Below are 21,724 nucleotides of genomic sequence, written 5' to 3' on the forward strand. Positions count from 1 at the left end.
ACGTGCCGATGCCCTGGTTTCTCTCAGCCACCAGGTGGGCTGGGTGGGCTGGATGGACTGGACGGCTCCTCTCACCAGGAGCTGTTCGCTTGAATAATAAAACTCGACTCCGGGGGTGAAAGGCTTGGCTCTGGGGCACACGCAGAGCGGAACTTAACTGCTGTTCCTCAAAAACCTCTGCAGCACCCGAACAAGAAAAAAACACGGATTTGTCATTCAGTTCATTTTTATTTTACAGATTAAAACAACACCGACAGCAGAGTCACAAAGATCTTTGGCAGCATTGTCTTTAACAAGGCACGAAGTGGGAATGCCAACTGTCCCCACAGTGGGACAGAGGAGGGATTCCTGGCGTTCACTCTGATCCCAGCACGGCCGTCCCGGTCCACGCCCTGTGCCGCTATAACAAAGACGACGACGGTTTGGATAATGACATCACGGTGAGGGTGTCACTGCAATAATGTCACTGTGATGATGTCACAGCCACGCCAGTGACAGTGACATCAGGTGCAGCACGCTCCTCGCCTGGAAAGCAGCCCCTGGATTCGCATGCTTGGCCGAGACGTCGTCAGCACGGCACACAGCCGTCCCACTGCCCTGGAGCTTTTTAGTGGGAGACACAGCACCTGCTCCCCACAGCAATGGGACTGAGGCGGGGCGAAAATGCCACTGGGTCAGGAGACCGCTTCAGGCTTTCCTGCACTAAGACTGGACGCATTTCAGATCCTAACACCCATCATAATAAGAAACACAGATTTACACATATCGCCATCTTAGTCCTAACCCATACAGGAGAGAGTAAATTCAGACACGCAGGGATAAAAGTAACAAACAATCTCTACTAATCTGACAGTTTTGTTTGAAAATGCAACATCTGTACACGCCCACGATAGCGTGCACGCACACACACAGTTTTACAGGCATCGGCACAGGTAGTCAGTTAGATCGGCTCCAAGCACAGTGGGAGTGTCTGTCCCTTTACACCCCACCGCGGTCCTGGAGACCCCCAGGCAAGCAGGTCACCACCTTCTAAAGACCTGGAAGAGCTTGGCCCTGATCAGGGATGATCGGCTACACTGCTTGGCGACTGTCTACCTGTGCTGAACGTTGCTGAACGTGAGATCCTAGAGCTTCACTAGCAACACCCCGTGACCTGTTCACATCAGGCCCACTCCCACAACACCCACTCTCCCACTGTTTCTCGGCGGGAACGACTGCATCCTTCAGAAAGACGACCAACGGTCTTTTCCGAACCGCATCAGCCGAATCGCTTCAGTCGGGATTTCAACTGGGTTTCCTGCAGCCGGCCTCATCACTCCCTGCTCGTGCTGGGGAAAGGCTCGGCTGCAGGAGTGCAGTTACGTGCTCCCAGACCCGAAGGCGCACACGAGCAGCGGAGATTAGCTGGAGAGCCAGACGATAAGAGCGATTAGATCCACTGCTCCGAAACCACGGAGGGAGGAGGAAATAACCCGGACGACTCGCTTTCCTGGAAGAGCGACACTTGACACCTAAACGCCCCCCCCCCTGCAGATGGACTCCCGGGAGATCCCCACCTCTCTTCCCAAGAACCTCCCACGTCCCCCAAGGCGTCCAGCCTGTCAGAGCAGGGGTCTCGCCCCCCACGAGGGCCTGCTGGCACCTTCACTGCTCGAGGCGACCGTGAGCTCCCCCCTGCAGCGGTCCGGGCGGGACCGGCGCAAAAAAGAGAAGGAGAAGGAAAACCACTAAACACCCAACAATTTATTTGCCACTGTGGCACCGTTAATCTCCCATCGCCGCACTGCGAAACGTGCCAGCTCCAACGGATATTTACAACGCTGGAACACAAAAAAATTAAAAACAACAAACGAACGGACGATTTAGAGAAATCCCTGGGGCAGGGCTCATCTGACACTCGGACCAGGGGCCGCATCCCGAGCAGGAGGCCGGAGCTCAGGAGCGAGCGAGAGCACGAGAGCAGGTCAGTCCAGCGAAACCCCCGGCTCCGGGGCCGTTTCCTCTGTGCAGGCAGCTCGAGGACCAGGCCGGCTCGGGCCCCAGACGCCACGGCGCGGGGGCGCAGGGGGGTCCCCCGACAACACCGCTATACAAACTAATCACGAACACAGCACTGTGGTTAAAAAGGCCAAGCGGAAACACGAGATTTATTTACATCCTTTTAAATTCATAAGTGGTAGAGCTTCCCCTCACAACAACAAATAAAATAAAATAAAATAAAACGAAAAGCAGTTTTAAAAAGTTCTTCACAGCCGGGCCCAGGCGCCCAGCGGTCCCGGCTCCTCACACGCCAGTGTGCTGCTTGATCCAGCCGCGGTACTGCGTGACCCGTGTGTACACGCCCGGCTTGTTCCGGCGGGCGCAGCCGTCGCCCCAGCTCACCACCCCCGCCAGGAACAGGCGCCCGTTGGTCTCCGCGCTGGACAGCGGGCCGCCCGAGTCCCCCTGAGCGGAGAGAGAGGAGGAGGTGAGAGGAGACAGACCGCAAGAGTGATGTACACTGCCCTAGGACAACAGCCTGGACACGGAGAGTGGACACCGCCAGACCTGGCCGTCCACAGGGGACACGCAGACAGACCGCGTCCGTCAGCCTGGTCAGACACTCGGCCTGTAGTTTTTAGGGCGCCCGTCGCGGGACGGGGCCCCCGTACCTGGCAGGCGTCGACTCCCCCACTCAGGACCCCCGCGCATATCATCCTGGAGGTGATCTGGCCCGACATCAGCTGGTCGCACACCGTGTCGTTGATGATCCGCACCTCCGCCTTCTGCAGCACCGAGGCCACGGTTCCTGTGGGGGCGGAGGGGACAGCACAGCGGTCAGCACAGCGGTCAGCGACACGGGGTCAGGTTGTTTGTCTCACAGACACACAGACAGCCCGGCTCTGGGAAGGGCTGCGGGGGACACTGTTCTGGGCCCCTCCAGCCCAAGGGCTGCTGCTGCAGTTCTCCCGACACTCCAGTCCAGAGAGCAGTGCTGAAGGAAAACCCTTTTCCTGTTTCTTGTACCGATCTGAGCAGCTCAGCAGAGCAGAGTCTCTGTGCTCGCAGCCTCGCGGTTGTGGGTTCAGATCCCACTGAGACCTGAAGTTTGTTTTGCCAGCAGCTCTATCTCTGGCCGCCCACTGGAGCCCAGCAGTGAGAGCCTGGCCAGTACCTGGAGGGGAGGTGTCAGTGGGGCCAGCAGGGGGCGCTCACCCTGCAGTCTGTGTGGGTCCTAATGCCCCAGTACAGTGACGTGGACACTATACTGTAAAAAGGCGCCGTCCTTCAGATGAGACGTAAAACCATTAAAAATCCTGGGGTGTTTCTCGAGAAGAGTAGGGGTGTTACCCCAGTGTCCTGGTCAAATCTCCTCCTGGTCTTTACCCATCATGGCCTCCTAATAACCCCCCTCTCTGAACTGGCCTCATCACTCTGCTCTCCTCCCCACTGAGAGCTGGTGTGTGGGGAGAGTACTGGAGCATCATCCAGGTGGGGGTACACACTGGTGGGGGTGGAGGGGATCCCCATGACCTGTAAAGCGCTCTGAGTGGAGGGTCCAGAGAAGCGCTACAGAAGTGTAGGGAGCGATTATTATGAATTAGCCCAGCACCCCGTTAGACACTCACCTCCCTCGCGGGTGGCCCCCCAGCCCGTGATCCAGACGGTCTTGCCCGCGGGGAAGACGTACGAGGAGGTGGGCAGGCAGATGGGCTTGATCTCCTTGCTGAGCGTGACCGGGCTCTCCAGCTCCATGAGCGCGATGTCGTTGTCGTAGGTGAACGTGTTGTAGTAGGGGTGAGTGATGACGCGCTTGAGCTTCTTCGTCACCGTGGACGTGCCCGGCTTGCTCTGGGTGTGCAGCCCCAGGATGGCTTCCCAGGTCGAGGGCTGGGAGAACCTGGGGGGGGGGAACAGGGGTCAGGGGTCATCGCCCAGGACTGCTGACATCTTCAGCTGAAGACTCCCGCTACAGAGGGACCGGCTCTCGGTACCTTGAGACCTGGATTTAAAAGCACAGGGGCGAGTCTGCAGCGCACGTCAGCCTGTGAATGAGCCACTCCTGCGAGAGGGTGTAACACGAGTGTGTAAAGAGCTGGAGCCGCTGGGAAAAGTGTGATGGAGAGCAATAAGCCAGGAAAAGCGAGTAAAAAACAGAGGGGTGAGCAGTGTGGAAAAGCAGTAAGTGCGGACAGTCCTACACTGAGCTCGCCTGGGAGGGCTGGGGCCTGTCAGACTGTCCTACTCGATGCTGTGATTGCCAGAGACACTGTGCTTATGAAGGCAGCTGCCCTGCTCAGCTGCATCACTGAGGCCTGACATCAGGCACACGGGGAGACCCAGCCCTGCTGCACATAAACTGGACCCACTGGAAATGTTTCCCTGGGGAACTCGAGCAGGAGGTACGGAGCCCAGTCTCCATGAAGGCATCGAGGGAAGACCTCAGAGGGATTAGTGCCTCCTGCTGGGAACCTCTGTTCATTAAGGTCCTCCTCGGATATGCAGCAAGATGTCAGCTGTCAGACTATGGCCAGGGGCTCAAGGAATGGCCTGCTATCTGAGACGCTGGGAAAGCAGTGGTAAATCACACTGACGGGGCTCATTTTAAGAAAACAGGCCAGGGATAAAACACCATTAAACTTCACACTCAAGAAGGGGGTCTTTGTAGACCTGTCAGGTGTATGAAGGGTGAATATTGTTTATTACGCCCTTGGTCTGGGAGTGACATTCCAGACCACTGCTTTCATGCTCTGGGGCGGAGGGCCGGGACGATCGGGATGATGTTTTTCATTATCACAGAACAGTACGAGGGACCTGGTGACCACCAAGTTACATTACGAGTTACATTCGGCTCATCTTAAAAATTCAACAGTGTGAACGGTCCTGGTGCTTGAGGAAGAGGTGAGGCGTCCTCACTTGATCTTGGGGTCGTCCTGGACGCAGTGGGCGGCGGTGACCAGCCAGCTGCTGGAGATGACCGAGGCTCCGCACACGTGGCCCATGCCCTTCACCTGCAGGCTGACCTGCCAGGGCCACTCGCCCTCCATGGAGTCCTGCCCCCCCACGATGCGGGAGGTCTTGAAGGGCCGCACCCCGCAGTCTGCACACAACACAACGACACCGTCAAGGGAGCGCCACAGCTGCCTGACCGCATTACCGCCGGGGGTCTGGTGTGAAGCCCCGCTGCTCCACAGCACGGGTCTGGGAGGTCCCGCTGCGCGTGTGCACCCTCAGCCGAAATATTCTCCACTGACCCCAGGGGTCTCGCTGGCTATTAAAACCGTATCTGTGGAATCTGCTGGACTCCAGCTCTGCTCCCGGGCAGCCCCGATCCTGGGAGCTCAGGGGGGCTACATACCGGGGTCCCCCCCCCCACAGCGAGCGGCGGAGCAGGAGAGAACGGGCCTCACCGCAGTCCACCTCGTCCGAGCCGTCGGCGCAGTCCCTCTCCCCGTCGCACTCGGGGTTCAGCTTGGTGATGCACACCTTGTCCTTGCACAGGTAGGTGAACTCGGAGCACTGCACCTGCACACCTGGGGGAGCAGAGGCAGGGCGGTGAGGGGCACCCCGGTCCTGCCGCCGCCCCCCCCCCCCGAAACAGAGCGATCGGAAACGCCCCCTTACTCGTGCCGCACTCCGACTCGTCGGTCCCGTCCCCGCAGTCGTCCGACCCGTCGCACTTCTTCTTCTCCGAGAGGCACTTCCCGTTCCGACACTTGATCTCCCCGGATTTGCACTCTGCGGGCGGAGAGGCCAGAGGGCAGTGAGCTCGCGCTGGGCTCTTCCCTGCTCCTCCTGCGTCTGATCCCCAGCCCTAGTGCTGCACCCCATCTTCAGTCTCGGTCTCCCTGTACCCCCTCTTCCGCCATTCCTCCTGGGTCCCCCCTGAGCAGTCTCCCCCCGGGATCGGAGGTCCGCAGGTCTGTCTCTCTCTCTCCTCAGACGCTTCGCCAGCCCTGCTTACAGATGCGCTCCCTCCCGCCTCCCTGGCGCTGGGGGTGCAGGGAGCCACCTGCCTTGTTCATCCTTCTCAGGGCCCTGGAGGGCAGGTCACCACGCCCCGCGCGCTCTGCAGAAGGCTTACCACACGCGGCCTCGTCGCTGTTGTCCCCGCAGTCGTTGACCCCGTCGCACATCCAGAACTTGGGCTTGCACAGCGAGTTCTTACACTGGAGCTGGTCCTTCTCACAGGCTGGGCAGACACAGGGAGGAAGACAACGGCAGTGAGGAAGCATCAGGGACCGGCTCTCAGTCCTGTTGGTCCTGGTCCGGACCGGCCCCGTCTCTGCTGAAACGCGCCTGTTACTGCAGGACTGACACCACTCACGAATCCCACCTGACTTTCAAGAGCTGAAAGCAACTGATAAAATAGCCCTTGAATAGCCGAAGAGCTGAGGTCAGGCAGCCGGGGATTAAGAACCGCAGCCCAAGCCGGACGACACTGGGGTGTCCAGGAGCAGTGCTCGGACACTGGACGCGCTGGACCCGTCCAGCAGAGCCTCTCCAGCTGTCTCTCCTGGTTTCTGATCCAGCCAGGCGCTAATTTAAATTTTCTCATTCGGGACGTTTTAAAATGAAATCGGAGCAGCAGGAAAGCGCAGGGGGGGTGCTGACCAGCTGACCTCGGGCTCCGTCAGCTACACCCGCACCTCAGACGCCAACGCTTGCTCCGAGCCAGCTCCCTGACCGGCCGGCGGAGGGGCCGACTGCGCGCGTGCGCCGGGAGCGCGGAGCGAACCGGGACTCACTGCACTTGAGCTCGTCGCTGTTGTCCCCGCAGTCGTCCCAGCCGTCACACCGCAGGGCCTGGGCGACGCAGCGCGTGTTCCGGCACTGGAACTTCCCCGGGCAAGCTGCCGAGAGAGGGCAGGCGACAGGTCAGGACAGAGCCCGGCAGAGCCCGCGGGCAGCACCGGGGACTCACAGAGCTCGCACAGCAGGGACAATCAACGCGACCTTCACAGACACAACCAAGAGGAGAGGGCGAGCGAAGACGAGAGGGGACGGAGAAGAGACACAGATTCCTGGCGAAGAGCAGGGCTCAATGGATTCCAGGGTGTCCGAAGGCTGCACCGATCTGCAGGCTTGGTGCTGTGAAATGGCCATGGTCTGGCCGGCCCTCCCCGACGCAGAGCTCAATTTCTCAGGCGCTGTCGTGCGTACCTGCATCGGGCCCCGAGTCATCTCCTCCAGAGGTCCCGACAAGGGCCAACAAGGGCACGGCGGCTTTTCTCTGAGCCTGCAAGGCTGGGAGCACCACGCAGATGAGCCCAGCTGGACCTCGATGGGCCCCGGGAGAGATCAGCGTGACCGGTGGGAGCCGGCGGCAGGAGCAGAGCAGAGCTGCAGAGGCAGCCCTCAGCCATGCCCGCAGATGGGCTGGTAAGCGAGGCGCTTTGCAACTGGGGCAAGAGGTCAAGAGACTCACGGTCAGTGGGGTCGAAGGCCTCGTACTGCGCTGAGAAGCCCCTGTCCACAAAGGAGTTGTCGGAGAAGAATGTGACTTTCATGGTGTTGGACTGGCTGGACACCACTGTGTTGGGCAGTTTCTCTCCACAGAGCCTGGCTCACACACACACACGGAGAGAGAGAGGGAGACAGCGTCAGAGAGGACAGGCCATCACAACCACCCAGCGGTCAGGAGGCCCTCACGTCACCCACAACCAACCCAGTTTAACCAGTGCTGACCAAAGTGCCGCCATGAGACATGCGCATTACCTGTGGCCATAATATAGCAAGAATTTAACCAAGAACAACCATAACTTTCTCTAACCAGAGAGCATTAACAAAGAAAGAGAAAACATTAAAGACAGCCGTGAGAGGTGTGTGGTCAACAGCACTCCTCTCCCGGGAAGGGAAAACCAGAGTGGGGAACAGAGCGACAAGGAAGGGCCCAGGTGGGAAGCAGACGATAGTTATTCCCTCTAGACACCAGCGCCACCTTCAGGCCACCATGTGGAAAGTCAATCAACACCCCAGGAATGCTGGTTGGAGTGACCAGGGCCTACAGGCGCTAGTAGCTCACAGAGGAGCCTTCCCCCCCGCCTGTCCCCCCACCCTCGCGCCCCCCACCCCCGCAGTCTCGCGCCCCAGCTGCTCACTTCTCCTCGTTCACCAGCACGTAGTCTTTCAGGCATCTGCCAGACGCCATCGAGCCCGGCTCGGACAGCAGGAACTTCGAGAAGCGCACCTTGACGTACTTCTCAGTGGGGACCTGCGAGAGAGAGAGACGGGGCGTCAGGTCCCAGAGGGCCCCCAGGAGCCAGGAATAACAGCCTTGCGTCCTGAGAGGCTCAGAATGTCACTACAGAGGCTCTGGTAGAGAAACGTCCCAGTGTTTCTAAATGTGTTTAAATATAAATGTGATGATATCTAAATGTCTTAGAATGCATTTTTTGGTCATTTTTAATACTTGCTGAAAGACTGGGACCACTGTGGTGTGCACACCTGATTTACAGCTCAGAAAAACTTCCACAGCACTCTCTGCAGTTAGACCAGTAGCGGAAGTCACTTTTAACACAGTAAGGAGTTGCAAATCTCTCGTATCCTCCGGGAGAACGCACAGACAGGACGGGCTGAGCTGGAGAAAAACCGTCCAAAACCAACCCATCGACTTTAACGGAGCCACTCTCGTGAAGCCTGACTTCCAGCCTGGTCTAGAACCTGCTTCCGGGGGGGGATTTCACCAGGTGAAAGAGGACTCGTTTCACTTGGAAAACCTGGGCTTTTAGTGGGCCTGGGGAAGCACCTGATGAGGTGCCCATCACAGCCCTGCCCGGCCCCCCCTGCTCGCGGCCGGCCGACAAGCACCCTGTGGCAGCTCACGGCTCGGAGCAGGTGGACCGCGAGGCCTGCGCCAGACTGTCCAAGGAGAGTTTCTTTCACAAAAGAGCTCTTCCGCGCAACAAACCAAACCTTCTCTACCCGACCCAGCACCAATATCGCCGAGCCCCTTGGGGGACCAGACCCCCCGGCGAGACGTGACCCCCCCGACCCCTCGCCCATGATCTCATCAGTCAACTGACTGACCAGGTGGCCCTGCCCACACGTGATGGAGGCCTGGAGGACCTGTGGCGGCCGGTCAGCTGACCCCAGGCCGCCGCTGGCCCGCCACAGCGGTGCTCCACCCCCCCCGGCGGTCCCAGCTCCGCTCACCTGGATGTTCCAGGTGCAGGTGGTCTGCGGGGCGTAGTAGGACGGGAAGTTGGGCGACATGAAGCTGCCGCTGCTTCCTGTGAGCTGACCTCCGCACGCTGGGAGACACAATCAAGCCAGGGTTACTCGCGCGCGCAGAGGCGGGGCCGCGGCGGGGACGGGGCAGGAGGAGAGGACACGTGGCTACCTTGGCTGCTCTTGGGGACCTGCCTGAACTCCGCCTTGAAGCCCGGGAAGTTTCTCAAGCCGTTGGTGACCAGCGTGACGAGCATCACGTTCCCCGAGGTGGTGAAGCTCAGCGGGTCGTTGGGGGAGTAGCTGCCACACTTCCTGTCCAACCAGAAAACAGCACGGAGTTCGCTCGGTTTTTCCAGGCTAGGTTTCAGAGGTTCGAGCACAAGGCCAGAGGACAGGACAGTCACTAATACAGAAATCTGCCTGTTCTGAGAGCATCACGAGTTCTGTGACCCCACACCGGAAGAGCAGTGCTGACTGGAGGAGAGGCGCGTCAATCACACACAGCCTGCAGGTCTGCAAGCACCTGCTTGGAGAGTCCTAGTTACGGACCCGGGCTCGAGCCTGCGATTCCTAGATCGAACAGGCGTTCTCGGAGTTCAGCTCAACCTCGGACACTTCTTAGAAAATAGACCAAAGTAGCACCATCGACCTCGTCATGAATCTCTGTGAGCTGATGGGCAAAACCCCATCAGAGCTCCTGGCTGCAGGAGGAGAGGTCGACACTGGGAGCTGTGCCGAGCGGAGGGGATCTCCTCGGACTCTGCCACCCAGGACCCTCCGGAGTCGCACACCTTTCGCACACAGACGGAGCTGCGCCGGCGCCAAACGGGCTCAGAGGGCCTGAAACAACCCATCGACAGGGACGGAGCCAGAGAGGAAAGGAGGGACCAGCAGGCAGGAGGAAGCCCGAGTTCTGGGGCGCAGTCAGACAGAAACCAGAGGGGGGGGGGCGCGGGCACTCACTCGGACATGGCGCGGCTCTCCAGGGGCACCAGCGAGTCGTACAGCTTGACGAAGTCGTTGCCGCAGTCGCTCTCCAGGTTGAAGGTGAGGAATTCCAGCGTGATGACGTTGCCCGGGTCGGCACGCAGCTGCCACTCGCAGTGGGTGTTGGGGGGGTAGGGGGAGTCCGGGAAGCCGGGGGACTGCAGGGTGTACGTCTGGCCAGGCCGGGAGTGCAGGCTGTACCGGCAGAGTGCTGGGGGAGGCGGAGAGAGAGCCCGTCAGGGAGGGGGCAGGGAAATCGAAGGAGCCTCGAAAGAGAGAAAAGCTGGTGGTCTTACTTCTGGTCGCGTCCCGCGCCATTCGAGGGTCCACGGCTGAAACACAGAACACAAGAGCAGCGTGAGCGATGGCCGAAACTCCCGCTCGGGCCGGGGGCTGAGCTTCACAGGGGTGGCGCCCGTGCGAGACGAAGCTCACGGAAATCTCACACCTACCCGAGAACAGCACGCACGTCTTTACACAAAGGCTTGCAGGGGCCTGGAAGAGGCTACAGACCCATGTGGTTGAGGCTGACATCCTGTCTTTCAAAAATGGGAGGATGAGATCCTTGGGTAATCAGCTACTGTTTAATGGGCTAAATGAGCTGAGGAGCCTAATCATAATCACCACGGCTCATCATGGCGGCTGTTCACTAGCAATCATCATGCAAATATGGTCAAATACTTCACAATAACAACCAGCTCACATGAGAAACATGACTGAATCTGAAGGTTATCGGATACAGAATAATACAGAATTCCTCTCATTCCTATGAGCACAGTACTCAGGATGTTTGACTCCATTCTGGAACACTTCTTCGATGCGTTAGCGGTTAACAGCTCTGTGCCAGAAGCGGTCCCACACACCTCCAGAAGTCACGCTGTCCACCGTCAGGGAGCTGACCCGTCGGCGGGCACCCGAGCCGCGCTGCAGTTTTGCCACCACCGTCTCCATGCTGCCCACGGCCCTGTCCACTGCTTCCACCTGCTCGGCGGGCACGCTGAACTCCGACAGGTAGTAGGCGATGACGCTGCCCTCGCTGGAGACCGGGAGACAGGGCTGTGTTCACAGAGCCTTTCATTCCGAAAGAGAAAACCTACAACTGCTCTCTCTCTCTCCGTCCGCCCTCCGGCAATCCGAGACAGGAGCCGAGCGCCTCTCCCTGTCCGAGATTGCTCGGCCAGTGCCTGGATATCGAAGTCCAACACCTCTCTCTTTCTTCCGTTTTGTTTTTTTACTTTGCACGTGTGGTGTAGGTTATGCAGACAACAGATACTGACTTCTGCTTCAAAATGTCTTGACTGCTAACTTCAAAGCTGTGCAAGAGTCTGCACACTTCTTGAAGAGCAAGCAGGCCAATGTATCTGTTTAGAAACAGGAATATAAATACGTCTGTTTTCAGCATGCTTAGAACCTGCAGAAGACAGGTCCGTCCCGACAGAGCAATGCTGTCAGTGTGAGCTGCACGAATGAACGCCTCACTGCTCTTGCCTCGCAGCGCATAAGAAACACTCCCGCGCAGATACAGTCACAATCACGCACACGCACACGCACACACCTGAAGGCTTCCACTGTGGACGCCACGTGGTGCTTCGACAGCTCGGGGGTTTTGGAGTAGATGAGCCTCAGCTGCAGGGAAAGGAAAGATTCATTAATGAAAGATTAAAGATTAATCCGAACAGCCCGGATGTAGAGGGCCGGTGTCATCTTGTCTGACAGAATCTGGAGGCACTGGCTTATTTACTGAGACCCACAAAACCTGCTGGAACTGGGGGATCCCCGGAAAGAGGTGGTCGTCCCGCTGGGGTGGGGCCCCAAAACCTTCCTTGGGAGGGAGAGCAGGTCCCCAGCTGGCAAAGCACTTGGGGCGCGAGATCAGCACAGTCGGAGGCAAGATGGCCGCCTTGAAGACAGTGCAAATCGGAGAACTGCCCTTTGCCCAACAACAGCATCCGATATTCCCAAAACTGTGGAAGCCACTGGGCAACCAGAAATCCCACCTGTGGTGGGGGTCTGGAAGGGGTTCGGGGGTCTGGAAGAAGCTGATGCCCTGACAGGATGGACGAGACCCCTGGATCAGTCAGCTAGTACCTACGGAGCAGGCTGGACAGGCCGAATCGCCCTCTCGCCAGGGACCGGCCTGCTGCTGCAGGGGTGGAGCTCACTCACCTCCTCCACAACCTTGTCCGCCAGCTCCATGAACTCCGTGCTGTTCGGGTTCTCGTAGGCGTCGATAAAAACCTGATTCGTGATGCGCAGTGACCCGCTGTACATCTTCCAGACAATCACTTCCTTCCGAACTGGACAATTGGAGAGAGTCAAGGATTTTATATGCATGTATTACATCCACTGGCCAAAATATTAGGACCCACATACCATCACCCTCTTCAGCACCTAAACCAAAAGCCAGCTCCTTCATTTGGAGAGGGTTTCTAATATCGTGGCCAGCTACTGTACGTTTTAACTACTCTTTGGGTGAGAGTAGGGAGGAGAGATGGATGAAGAGCAGGAGAAAATCAGGCAGACAGGAGGAGAGATGAAGAGGAGGATCAGGGAGAACGGATGAAGAGGAAGCACACAGATGAAGACTCACAGTGGAAGTGCCAGACCAGCAGGCCAGTCATGAGCGCGACAACAGCTGCAAAGACAACGATGGCTGCCATCGCCATCTTCCTCCCCGGCCCCCTCCTCTTCTCCACCTTCTTGGCGTCCGCGGCCGGGAGGAACTGCAGCGAGGTGTCCCAGTCGCGGTCCTGCGGGGGACGGAGAGAGAGAATCAGCGCCTGTCCCCCCAGAGGGCTTCTCCAGGCCCGCCGCGGTCCCGCCGAAAAAACATTTCCGCGTTTATAGTTCCAAACACAGGAACGGGCTCCCTGGGATTTAAATGAGGTTATTCCGCTACAGATTCCCCCTGGCTGGCAGGGGCTACTGAGGAACGGGTGCGAACGGACAGACAGGACGGGCAGGTAGCTCGTTACGATGTTCAGAACTACCGGCCAGGTCTGCAGAACAGCGGCCATCTCACAGCTGGGGTACCCCTCCTCCTCGTGTGACCCCAGGAGCCCTCAATCACATGAACTGCAGCTGCGTCATTGCTCGCCTGAGACCCTGAAGGTAAGGACTGAAGAGACTCAGCTCCTTTCACCTGCCTCCGAGCGGACCAGTGGAGCCCTTCCCCAGAGCCCAGCGCAGTGTTCGCCAGCAGCTCACCCCTGGAGCAGCCTGACACTCCAGCTGAACCCTGACACACACCTGCAGCCTGCGGGCCGCTGCCCGGGTGAGAACAGAGACCAGACCCTTAACTAGAGGAAACCCTGTGACTGATAAGGAGGCAGAGAGGGTGACAGATCACATATATATTCAAAGACAGACAAAGGTGGTGATAAGAAGGCCAAGAACGCACAAAACAACTTTTTATGTGCATTTAATACAAACACCAAACCCTCGAACACAATTCATTATCTTTCAGACACATTAAGCGGCTGAACTTTGCGACACTGCAAGTCAAGAGTGATTCTCCTGTGGTCACTGGTGCACTTAAAAGGATGGATTGTTGGCAATCCAATAAGGGCAGCATAACATTTACATTTCTTCACGTGTGAAACTCCATGCTTGTTCTGGAGTTGATGCTTTTGTCCTTGATGCTCATTATAACAAGCTGTAGGGCTACCTTTTTATTGGCTAGACTAAGAGATATTTAGCTGTGTGTTTTCCTTACTGTAGCATAATTTCTCCTCTATAAAGCAAAGAAAATCTAACATACCACATGAGAGCTTCATTGTCTCAATCGGTACAGTGTTTCAGGAATTTCCACATTTTAGTGTAGAAGTAGGAGGATTAGCAAGCACTGTAAAAGGAAGTACGTGTCTATTTGCAGGGGTGTGGGACCCAGCCATGTGCTTATTGTTCAGAAACAGCTGGATGAGATCCCAGGATCAATTAACTACCAGCTCCAGTTGTATGCAAACGTCGGGGCCCCCCTGGTCAAATTGCATGTTTCACTGAATCTGTAGGAAGTTATTGTAAAGACGTTAACACTACCTCTTCAGGGTACACACACTTAACCATGACATATTTACATTTAAATACGTTCATTTAAAGTTGAGCTAATTTGGGTCTGCGTCAGCTCTGGGAAAACAGAAGACTGAGACAAAAGAAGGGGTGTTAAGGAAAAAGAAAGAAATTAGGGAGGGTGACAAGATCATAGAGAGTAAGATCCTGGAATCAGTTACCTGCTCACTACCCCAGTGGGCCGGAACGCCCCCCCTCCTGCTCGAAACCCTTTGTTGCTCAAGAGCAGAGATCAGGGAGGGAGCTGGAGGGCCGACGTGACGAGAGAGACAGACGCGCAAGCATGCAGCCCAACCAGTTTCCCAAACGAAAGTACAAACAGCAGGCAGCCGGCTGGGCTCGTGTGTTAACACACCGGCACGCCCTCCGCCCTGTTCGACACTGCCTCCCTGCACACAGAGGAGCACCTGGGCTCCGCGGCCTGCAGCAGCGCTGTCGACACGGCCTGGTCTTCTCTCCCAGGGGCTCGAACACTGACGCCTGTGCTGCGTGATTGAGGGGGACGCCAGTGTAACCTAATAATCTACAGAATACATAACAACACACAATAAATACCAAATCTATACAACTGGATATACAGTATATGGTTGGCCACGGTTTTTACGGATATTTTTAATCTTTCGCTTTTACAATCTTCCGATCCCGTGTGTTTTAACAAAACTACCATTATTCTAGCGCCAAAGAAAAATACTGCGACCTGTTTTACTGATTACGTTACATCCACCATAACGAAATGCTTTGAAAGACTGGTGTTGGGGCTCATTAACACAATGGTGCCTGAGCGCTTAGACCCCCTGCAGTTTGCATTCCGGCGTAACAGGTCCACTGACGACGCTACTTCCCAGCCTCTTCACACTGCCCTGGCTCATTGGCATGGTAAAGACACACACATCAGAATGCTATTCATTCATTACAGCTGCGCATTTAACACAAGAGTTCATTTCAGACCGGTCAGGAAGATGAATGACCTGGGCTTCAGCACCTCTCTGTGCAGGTGGATTGTGGATTTCCTGACTGGCAGACGGCAAACTTTCTTCCACGCTGACCATCAGCACAGCTGCCCCCCAGGGCTGTGCGCTTGGCCCCCAGCTGTTCTCCTTGTTTACCCACGATTGTGTGGCCACACACAGCTCCAACTCCATCTACAAATATGCCGATGACACTACCATCATTGGCCGAACCACTGCTAATGATGAGACAGCCTGCAGGGCTGAGGGCAGGAACCTGGTGGAGTGGTGACAATAACCTCTCCCTCAATGTCCGCAAGACCAAACAGCTGGTCATTGATTTTAGAATTGATTTTAGAGAGCAAGGTGAGCACCACACCCCTCTTCACATCAATGGGGTGGCTGTAGAGACAGTTAGCAGCTTCGGGTGCCTGGGTACCCTCACTACTAGTGATTGAACGTGGTCCCAGCATGTAACTGGAGCTACACAGAAAGCACAACAGCGCCTTTACTTCCTCAGACAGCTGAACACATTTGGTCTGTCTTCAGCGGTCCTCACCACATGCGACAGGTGCGCTGTGGAGAGTGGCTCAGGTGTGGGAGGACAGTGGGGTTCGGCAGCGGCTCGCTGTCTGACCGGAAGGCGTTACAGGGGGTGATCAGGCCAGCCCAGCCCATCATTGGGGTACAGCTCCCCTCTATTTCAGACATTTTTACAACTCGCAGCCTCAGGAAGGCTGGAAGTATTGCGAAGGATACCCATCATCCTGGTTTCTCACTTCCCTCTGTCTTTGAATTGGAGCATACATGCAAATAAGCATTTCATTGCACTTGTGCAGATGACAAAGTGAACTATTGCTTCACCAACACCACTTCAAGTTCCAGAAGACAACTCCAGAGCAAGAGCAGGCCGGGCCCATCCACAAGCCAGGACAGATACAGCCACATTAAAGCTCAGAGGAAGCAATATGAACAGGGCTACAACTACTGTTCCCACTGACAATGCTGAGCACTGTTGTATTAATGAGAAACACACCAAGGAAGAGGAATTACCTGGGGTGACTATGAGCCCTGAGCATGAGCATTTCCATTAAGCCTTCAGTAATACTCAAGGCCTTCCACAGTACCACACATATTTGGTCAATCTGTACTACAGCAAAAGCAGAGCTTTCTGCTTACCAGAGTAGCATTGTGAGGGCACCGAGAGCTTCCAGCTGCATATGATGGGTGTTTTGATTGTGAAGCTTGTTTTTATTTTGTGTCTAGAAAAGACCTTTATCAAGGTCTGTCAGGGAGTGGAGGATATTTACCCATTTGAGGAAAATAAGCCGCCACCTTGAAGAATAGTAAAGAAACTTCATCTCCCACAATGCAACGCGTGCGCAACACAACATCCGCATGTCTATAGGCCGCTATCCCAGTGGGAAGCGACACTCTTCTTGTGTTGCAGACTGTGGCAAGCCCTCGGGCTATTGCTTTGAGCGTGTCCGCGCAGGTCTGAAGAATCCACACAGCCTTTCCCTCCGAGACACACCGGCAGATCACCGTCACGCCCCCCGACTCTAGTATACCCCGGCTTGTAGCTCGTCTTCAACAACAGGAGGAAATCTACTTCGAACCAGGACAGACTGGGCCAATCTGGAACGCCCACACTGCGTGTACCTGCATGTGTCTGCTCGAACATGGCCGAGGAAGGATCATCAGAAGCAATCAAACCTGCTCCACTCAGCTCCTCCAGGCAACTCCACGATTTTAAAGGATCTTGGGGCACCTGCTTCAGCAACGACAACGACGGCCAGCTTGTTCCAGCGCTCCCTTCCCAGGACCGAAGAGATTTAGTCACCGTCACGAGCCGCGACGACTCTGGTCAGTGTGCCACGGGCTCCTTTCAGGGCAGAACGATTCCTTCATTGCAAAGGGGCAGCCAAAACTGGGAAACATCAGGAGAAGGCTGCCAGCCTGGGCCTGGTCAGTACAGGGCGGGGAGACCCCTGAGGGACACCGCTGGTGTTGTCAGACCAGCAGGTGGCGATCTGCCCTCTAGACCTGGTTTTTCAAACCTTGGGACAATATGCTGTAGGAGAGCCACCGCCTTTGAAATTTTAAAAGGAGACATTAAACCAAGATCCTGACTCTATTTGGTCGTTAGAGGTCTCCTGGCACCGATCGTATTAGCAGGTGTGTCCAGACCAGTGTCCTGACTTATTTCCATTCTGGACCCGAATTGTCTGGCCTCTTAATCCGACTGGCGAGTGGTTTCTGGCTCCTGACCCGGTCCAGAGCAGGGTACAGATGGTTCACATCTCCCGGCCGGGCCTCCAGGGCCCCCGCCCCGGAGCGAGAGACTGGCGGAACGGCACTGTCCGTTTCACAGACCAGGCCCAGCAAGCGCACGGATCACCGGGACCGCCCAGCCCGAGCCGGTCTCCAGAGAATCCTGGGAGAGGAGCACAAGCTTCCCCCTCTCCCCAACCCCGGGCCGCAGGAACGCCTCTGCAGTCGCGGTGCCTGAGAAAGGACCTCCCCCATCAGAACCACAGCGTCCCAGTTCCAGCCGGCCACAGCTCTGTGGAGTTCCAGCTGTCCGATCCTGGCAGGTGTGAGAATTCCGGGATCAGATTCATTCCTTTGGGGAAGGATGTCTAAACCCTGAGCAGATTTGCGGTGCAGCAGAAAAGTGCATCTTGGTTTCTGGGCAGCCAGGTCGGCCTGTGTCCAGTCTGGGAGGACCTTATTAATCCCAAAAATATCGTTCCCACGGGTACAGTGCCAGTGAGAAAGCTCTGCCTCGGCATCTACTGGCTCTGCACCCAAGAGCCTCTTGGTGTCGGCGTCCGCCGGCGTGGCACAGACGCCCAGTCCCAGTCACGCTGCGGCCCCCTGGCAGCCTCCCAGCCCTGCCCCGGGCAGCACCACAACCCCGCCCCGTCTTCATGCCCCCCTTCCTGCCCTGCTGAAACAGCCTGCCGGAGAGGCGAACGGCTTCCTTCCCGAGGCAGAGGGAGGGAGAACCGGTCCGGCAAGATCTCGCTGGCAGAGCTGCCAGGCCTGTGCTGCAGACTGACAGGACGGCGCGGAGCTGCTGCGGGGCTCAGGGCCTCCGGCGCCCGGTCCGCGTCCCCGAGAGGCACGGGTCCAGCTCACCGGGCTGGAGAAAGGAGGAGACCCGCCCTGCGTCCACGGTGCCGAGGAGAGATCCGTGAAGCCCTTCGGTGTGCCCAGCTTCACACCTGGAAGGTCACTCGTGAAAGTGGCAGTCAAAGACCAGGACGACCCGATGAAACACGCGGCGCAAGGACACGGGGTCTGGAGTCTGCAGGCAGCGGGCACCAGGGGATACGTCCAGACTGCTCACGTAAAAACCCCGGGCAGTGAGGACCTCTGGGTGAAAACGTCAGCCCACTGTTTCAGGAGGGACTGCCGGCAGGACAAAACAGGCCACACGGAGAAATGGGGTTCACACCCCTTCTTTCAAACCCTACATGTACCTTTACCCTCCTGCCCCCGTTTTCACCCGACCGTGACCCCCAAAACAAACATTGGGGACAGGAACTCTAGACCCGCTGCACCTACGGCAGGCAAGTGAGCCTGCGAGAGATTCCCCTCGGCCCCCCCAGTCACGGGCCCAGCCCTGGCTGGTGTGAAACACCCTCTCACAGCCGGGGAGGGTCCAGGTTAATGATTTATCATTTTACAGAATGAGAACCGAACTGAGGGAAACAACAGCTTTAAAGCGCTCCGCCTTCACAGAGAATAACAGCCCTGCAGACCCTGAGCTGAAATCAAGGAGCCCGAGAGCTGTGCCAACAAGGCGTCATGAACAGGGACTTGACGGCTCAGACACAGTGACATCTCAGGTCTTCACGGCCCAGAGTGGATAACCCTACAGTACAGGCCTTGTCTGAAAAACGCAGCCTGTGAAAGGCCATCAAAACTGGACTTTAACCTTACTAATACACTCTAGCATTGAGTGTATCCATTCCAGGGCAGGCACACACACACAAGCCAGGGCCAGTTTTCCCAAAGGTCCATCACACCCACCAGCATGTCTCCGGGCAGTGGGAGGACACCCACAGGGAGAACATGCAGACTCCACACAGACAGCACCCCCGGAGCTGAACCCAGGGCCCCAGCAGTCCTGACCCCTGGGCCACCCTCTCCGTTTCCGGGCTCCACTACAGGAAACGCCGTCTTGGGGGCTCTCCCCAGAGAGCTCGACCCTCTCCTGGGGTGCCTTACCCTCTCCTCGGAAAGCCCCACGGCTCTCTCTGCTGGCCTCCGCGAGAGCTGCGACCAACCCCCGCCTCCCGCTGGGCGAGAACAACACACCCCTTGTCCTGCGGAGGTACATTACATGTCGGAGGACAATGCTCAGTGGGCCCTAGTATGGCATTACTGTAAACTAATACTTAACCATCAGTTCAGCGCGATAATACCCTGCCGGGTGCGACTGCGAGTGCTTAACTCAAGTTAAGCTCAAGTCACAGTGTAGGACCTGTTGGACAGCAGGCAGCCTGCCGTGTCAGAACAGCGGTACAGTACACACGTCAGTCTGGACACCGATACTGCGGGGCTACAGAAACAGGAACTCGTCTTCAGAGGAGCGGACACTCTGCGCGTAGAGAAACCAGCGGGCAGCAGGGCGCGGGCTCGCGGCTCGCCGGCGAGGACGGGTCACGAACTCCGGGCGGGTTCCGAAGCCGAGAGAAACCGCAACCGAGGGCAAACCGACAGGAAGTTCATCATCTTACCCCCGACTTCGGGTTGTAGCGCATCCCGGAGTCCAGAGGGTCCATCGCTTTTCGGGCAAAGCCGCTCGGCGGAGATCAATCACAACACCTTTGGCTCCTTTCCTCCTTTGCTGCCTCCGAGAAAATGTCGATCTTCGCTCTTTCCCCGCTCCCTCCTGCTGCGAGCGGCCCGGCGAGCCCTTGGTTCCGGGCGGGAGAGCTGGTGGGACCGACTCTCCGTAGGGACCCCCGACCTCCGCGGCGCGGACCGGCGGGGAGGGGGGGAGGGATGGCGCAGGCCTAGGGAGGGATCCCCTTCCAGACACCAGACACCCCAGCAGAAAGGACTCCCCTCGTGGGGCGTGCGTGGGGCTTCACCGTGGGGCGCCCGAGCTCCACAAACAAAAAGACAAAAATGAAAAGAAAAACCAGCGAGTGAGACGCGAAGGTGCGATAGTCCGAGGATTAAAAACACTGCAGGTCCGAGGAGAGTCGTCGCCTAGTGCGGTGTAGGAGCGCGCAGTCTTCCGCCCTGGGCTCAGGTTACTGCAGGTGTCTCCGCCTCTCTCAGCAATCATGAACCTGCAGCTTCCTGCGAGCAGGTGAGGCGGCGGGGCACAGAGAAAGCGGAAGGGGTGGTACTGAAGTTGCAGCGACCCTCCTGTCGCACGGATAAGATGACGCACAACACCAAGCACAACACAAACAAGGCACAAACACCTTGGGCGCCGCGTATCTGAGCCTGTGATTTCCTTGGATTCACAGCGCCGTCTGCTCGGAGGCGCTCATTTTATTTCGGCCGGGCTTTTCTGCAGCTTTCCGCCGCCTGCCAAGCCCAACCGCGGCGCGATGGACTGCTGTCTCACAGGGCTTTCGGCCGAGTCTCTGCGTGAATACGGGGACGTTGTGACACCTGTTCTCGTAAAGGGGTGTGAATGATGAGATTTCAAAATCAAGTTCCTGAAACAAAGTTCGCGTCCTGCGAGAGCGCAAGTTTCCTTGTTCTCCGGAGTCGGGGCTCGGCCGGGGGGAGAGTCCGTCCCGCAAGTCCGCCTGTTCCTGGCGGCAGAAGCAGGCCCGGGCGAGGCTGGAGATGGGGCTGCAGTGTTTGAGGTCATCCCTAGTATGGCGAAACAGCAGACACGTCCTGCGAAAAAAGAAAGAGCGTATTTTGTCATTCCTGGTTTAATAAAAGTATTTGATCAAGCGTGCATCTGTTAGTACGCTGGGCAAACGTCCCGAGATCGAATACCTTTAAAGCGGAGACGACGGCACCGAAAATTTTTGGCGCGCCCTCTCTTTAAAGCCCTGGCCAAATACGAAGACAGTACGTACAGTTATAATTCAAACGGAATTAAAAACTACACATCCCAGTTACCATGGTGGTGCTTGTGATCATTGCGTTTAACAAATGAAACGGGGCGAAAAATCATTCACATGACTTTGGGGCAGAGTTTCGAAAGCTTAACCTATCAGCAACAAAGCGAAAACTACACGATAGGCTACCTCAAACTGTCAGTTACACGACTGTGTATGTCGCTTAAGCCACTCCTATTTGGCATTTTAGTTATGGAGGCGGGAAGACGCCCCCCCCTCTGGGTGCCTGACTTGACGCCATCTTTAACCGTTCCGGTGCCGAGCCGCAGCGAATCAGAGACACCCTGCGAAAGAAAAAAAATGAATCCAGAGAAAACGCTTGTGTGCATCTGTTACTAACAGTGTTAGAAGCTAATGGAGAAGTAAATTTGTGACTGTGTTAAGAAATTTGACATGGAGTGGCACCCAAAGCAATTAAAGAAATGATTGATGCAATTCCACCTGCTCTACCGGCTTTGGTAA

At 56.8% G+C, this 21,724-nt stretch overlaps 1 protein-coding gene across 3 annotated transcripts; it reads right to left on the reverse strand.

The window, feature by feature from the left end:
- Window positions 1-208: 208 nt before the first annotated feature.
- On the reverse strand, window positions 209-21,285 carry st14a (ST14 transmembrane serine protease matriptase a). 3 transcript variants are annotated; one of them, XM_088620231.1, is made up of 20 exons: window positions 21,138-21,285; window positions 19,907-21,032; window positions 12,731-12,890; window positions 12,307-12,437; window positions 11,696-11,766; window positions 11,004-11,176; window positions 10,437-10,472; window positions 10,117-10,351; window positions 9,323-9,465; window positions 9,136-9,233; window positions 8,082-8,194; window positions 7,409-7,542; window positions 6,729-6,836; window positions 6,065-6,172; window positions 5,605-5,718; window positions 5,391-5,513; window positions 4,897-5,080; window positions 3,609-3,880; window positions 2,652-2,788; window positions 209-2,445 (listed from the first exon to the last, which is right to left on the reverse strand). In XM_088620231.1, exons 2-20 carry the CDS (start codon window positions 19,949-19,951, stop codon window positions 2,284-2,286), a joined length of 2,547 nt encoding a protein of 848 aa, XP_088476357.1. In that variant the 5' UTR covers window positions 19,952-21,032; window positions 21,138-21,285; the 3' UTR covers window positions 209-2,283. The 3 variants fall into 3 exon arrangements, with proteins under 3 accessions (XP_088476357.1, XP_088476359.1, XP_088476358.1); XM_088620233.1 differs by having other exon boundaries at window positions 6,729-6,833; window positions 21,138-21,284; XM_088620232.1 differs by lacking the exon at window positions 21,138-21,285 and having other exon boundaries at window positions 19,907-21,050.
- Between the last annotated feature and the right edge of the window lie 439 nt (window positions 21,286-21,724).

The sequence above is a fragment of the Lepisosteus platostomus genome, chromosome 25 (assembly GCF_059453375.1).
Source record: "Lepisosteus platostomus isolate fLepPlt1 chromosome 25, fLepPlt1.hap1, whole genome shotgun sequence".
Lineage (NCBI taxonomy): Eukaryota > Metazoa > Chordata > Actinopteri > Semionotiformes > Lepisosteidae > Lepisosteus > Lepisosteus platostomus.

Excerpts from the sequence above, each read along its gene's own strand:
- st14a (XM_088620231.1), bottom strand. The coding sequence starts at position 19,951 with ATGGACCCTCTGGACTCCGGGATGCGCTACAACCCGAAGTCGGGG. Across the intron at positions 8,195-9,135 it reads CCTGCACCTGGAACATCCAG|GTCCCCACTGAGAAGTACGT; the intron begins GTGAGCGGAGCT and ends TCTCTCTCGCAG. Across the intron at positions 6,837-7,408 it reads GGCCTTCGACCCCACTGACC|CAGCTTGCCCGGGGAAGTTC; the intron begins GTGAGTCTCTTG and ends GCCCTCTCTCGG.